The 2932-nt window shown below is 43.3% G+C and overlaps 1 protein-coding gene across 1 annotated transcript in view; it reads right to left on the reverse strand.

Moving 5' to 3' along the window:
* Nucleotides 1–2932, reverse strand: part of MAP3K5 (mitogen-activated protein kinase kinase kinase 5) — a gene marked incomplete at its 5' end in the record, with an annotated part of 263294 nt that overhangs the window by 36939 nt on the left and 223423 nt on the right. Inside the window, 2 exons of the mRNA XM_027770250.1 lie at nt 1055–1223; nt 1318–1495. Coding sequence (XP_027626051.1) covers nt 1055–1223; nt 1318–1495 — 347 coding nt within the window. The remainder of the gene's footprint in view (nt 1–1054; nt 1224–1317; nt 1496–2932) is intronic.

Genomic DNA, 2932 nt, shown 5'->3' on the forward strand with positions numbered 1-2932 from the left:
CGTAGCCATATTTGGAGATAAGACCTTTAAAAAGAATAAAGTCAAATAAGATTATAAGGGTGGGGCTCTAATCCAACTGGACTAGTGCCCTCTGATGCCCTTATCAGAAGAGGAACAAACACTAGGGGTGCACATGCACAGAGATAAAGCCATCTGTAAGGCAAGGAGAGAGGCCCCAGGAGATACTGAACCTGCTGACACCCCGATCATGGACTTCCAGTCTCCAGAACTGTGAGAAAATAACTTTGTCATTTAAGCCATTCTGTTGGTGATATCCTGTCATGGAAGCACAAGCAAACCAATACACCGAGGAATAATAGTTTCACTGAGAAGCTTCATTTTCTCCCAGTATATGTGGCCTTCTAATATATGATAAAATTTAAGTGTTATTGCCCATCACTCTCCATCTCAATGTAATCTCTCAAGCACAGGGTTCTGACGTATTTAATGATGGTTTTCAAATGCTCAAAGGAGCTGCAGCCTCATGCTGAGCTGATGTTTAATTAACAATTCACATGGCTTGATGCTGGTTTACTGAATGAATGAATGAATGAATACTTAAAAGAGGCTTGCAGAGGCTAATTGGAACCTCACCAACATGAAAAATTTGTTTTGACTTTAGAATAGCTTATATTCAAAATACAGTTTCTACAGTAGGGATTTGCTTTCTCCCTCCTCCCTGGGTAGGTTAGTTTTTATCCTCATGTCTCCATTTCATCTGTTATAGCTTCCAGACGGTCACAGCTAGGATACTGTAAGCTGAGCCAGCTGGTGGTGTGGTGGTTAAGGCAGCTGCTCCCACATGGTCGACTGTATGATTTGAGTCCTGGACCCGACGGCTTGAAAAATACACTGGGTGCATATGCGTGTGTGCCCAAAATCATAAGAGAATGGAGAAGGCACTGCAGTGTTGCCATCTCCCGTGGGGGTTTCTTTCTCACTTTCTCTATTTCTCTCTTTCCAGCAAGTAAACACACCCTATAGCAAAATTTAAAAAATAATAAAAAATAAAATACTGAAAACTGTGGAATGAAGTATCTGTGAGTGGTTTTACCTGAGCTAATGATTCCATCAAGTTCCTCACAACTTTGTCTTGGTCTTCAGTCAGGATCCTGTGAAGGGTGGCTCGCCTCTCACTGTCCTTCCTGAGCATGAAGAATCCAGAATCCTTCTCTTCAGGGGAAGGGGGTGCGCTGTGGTCTTCAAAATTCTCATCTGGAATGCTGGAATAAATTATACAGCATAAATCGCTATGTCCTTTTTAAAGTGACATGTGAACAACACACTTCTTTCACTCCAAATAAATCAGGTCTTTACCCCAAAAAGAGTGTCCGTATTCCTTTTACATCTTTTTCTCCACAGGACTTGGCTCTTGTTTTGAAAGAGAAGGGGTCCACCTTCAGCTCCGTGTCGGGTGAGACCGAGCCATACTCGCTGCTGCTGCTGGTGTCCTCCACCAGGACGGGCACGGGCAAGGAGATGCTCCTGAGATACTCTGCTGGGACCAGAGGAGGATGGTCGTGAACGCTCAGATTTCCACACTTGGAAACACCATGGGAAGAGACCAACACCTTGTCACCTCTGTCACTTCAGTGGGAAGCACAGCTCTGCTACATGAGAGAAACTGTCATATGACCCCGACTGCTCCCATGCCAGGCATCAGTGAGAAGAATGCCTCACAGATCCTGGAGAGGGGTGAAAAGGGGAGGAAGCACCAGGTTCGGCAGGTCCAGAATTCTAATCCTCTCAGTTATACTGACCACTTATTGTTTTGTTTTGGAGAGGTTTTTTGCTATAGGGTGCGTGTGCTCACCAGAAAGACAGAGACAGAGAGACAGAAAGTGAGAAATCACTCCCCAGGGGCAATGGCCACGACACAATCCCTTCTCCTCCATTCTCCTCTCGGGATCTTGGGCACACACACACATGCACCCAAAGTGAGTTTAAGCCACCGGGTCCAGGACTCAAGCTGCAGTCGACTACATGGGAGTCCAGCGACATAGCCATTACGCCAGCTGCTGGTCCTGACTGCTGATTGTTTTAATTTATGGTCTCGGGAGTGCCTTCTGCATGGTCGCTGGGGAGAACCTGCCGCTGTGCTGACTGTGCTCTGCTGGATACGGTGTCCATGGTGCTATAATTTTAGAAACCTCTGTATTTGTCCAGAATTAAGAAAATGAATTCATTTTCGTTCGGGAAGAAACACACTTTCCATCAGATGACTAGAAATTATCGCAGGACCACAACAAATATGGGAAAGCAAGAAAATGCCTCTCCTCCAAGGGAAAAGAATAACTCCTCTTCATCCACAGACAGTTCAATGGAAATTATGGAAATATCTGATAAAGAATTTAGAGCATTCATAATGACGAAGCTAACAGAAATGGAAGAGAAGAGAGACAATTAATTGCAGAAGAGAAAGGAAAAAGGAGCTGATGAGTACCAGGAGGTGAGGAAATTCTTGCAAGATCTAAAAGAGGAATTACACACTTTACAAAAGAATCAAATAGAACTGTTAGAGATGAAGACTATAACACAGGAAGTCAACATCTCTCTTCAAGGTATTAAAAGCAGACTAGATCATATAGAAAATAGAATCTCAGACGTAGAAGAGAAAATTGCTGGCCTAGAAATATCCACCACAAAGACTGAGAAAATTGCCCAAAAATTTGAGAATGATAAACGAGAAATACTAGATACCATCAAACGTCCAAACATCTGGATAATTGGCATCCCAGAAGGTGAATTGACTCATAAGGGCATTGATAATCTTTTCCATGAAATCCTGCAAGAAAACTTTCTAAACCTAGAGAGGCACTCAAAGATCTAGTCCCAAGAAATACAAAGGACCCCAAATAGAATCAACCCAAGAAGATCTTCTCCAAGACACATTATAGCCAGATTGACCAAAACCACAAAGACAAGATACTAA

Source organism: Tupaia chinensis, unplaced genomic scaffold (genome assembly GCF_000334495.1).
Source record: "Tupaia chinensis unplaced genomic scaffold, TupChi_1.0 Scaffold000117_2, whole genome shotgun sequence".
NCBI classification, from domain to species: domain Eukaryota; kingdom Metazoa; phylum Chordata; class Mammalia; order Scandentia; family Tupaiidae; genus Tupaia; species Tupaia belangeri.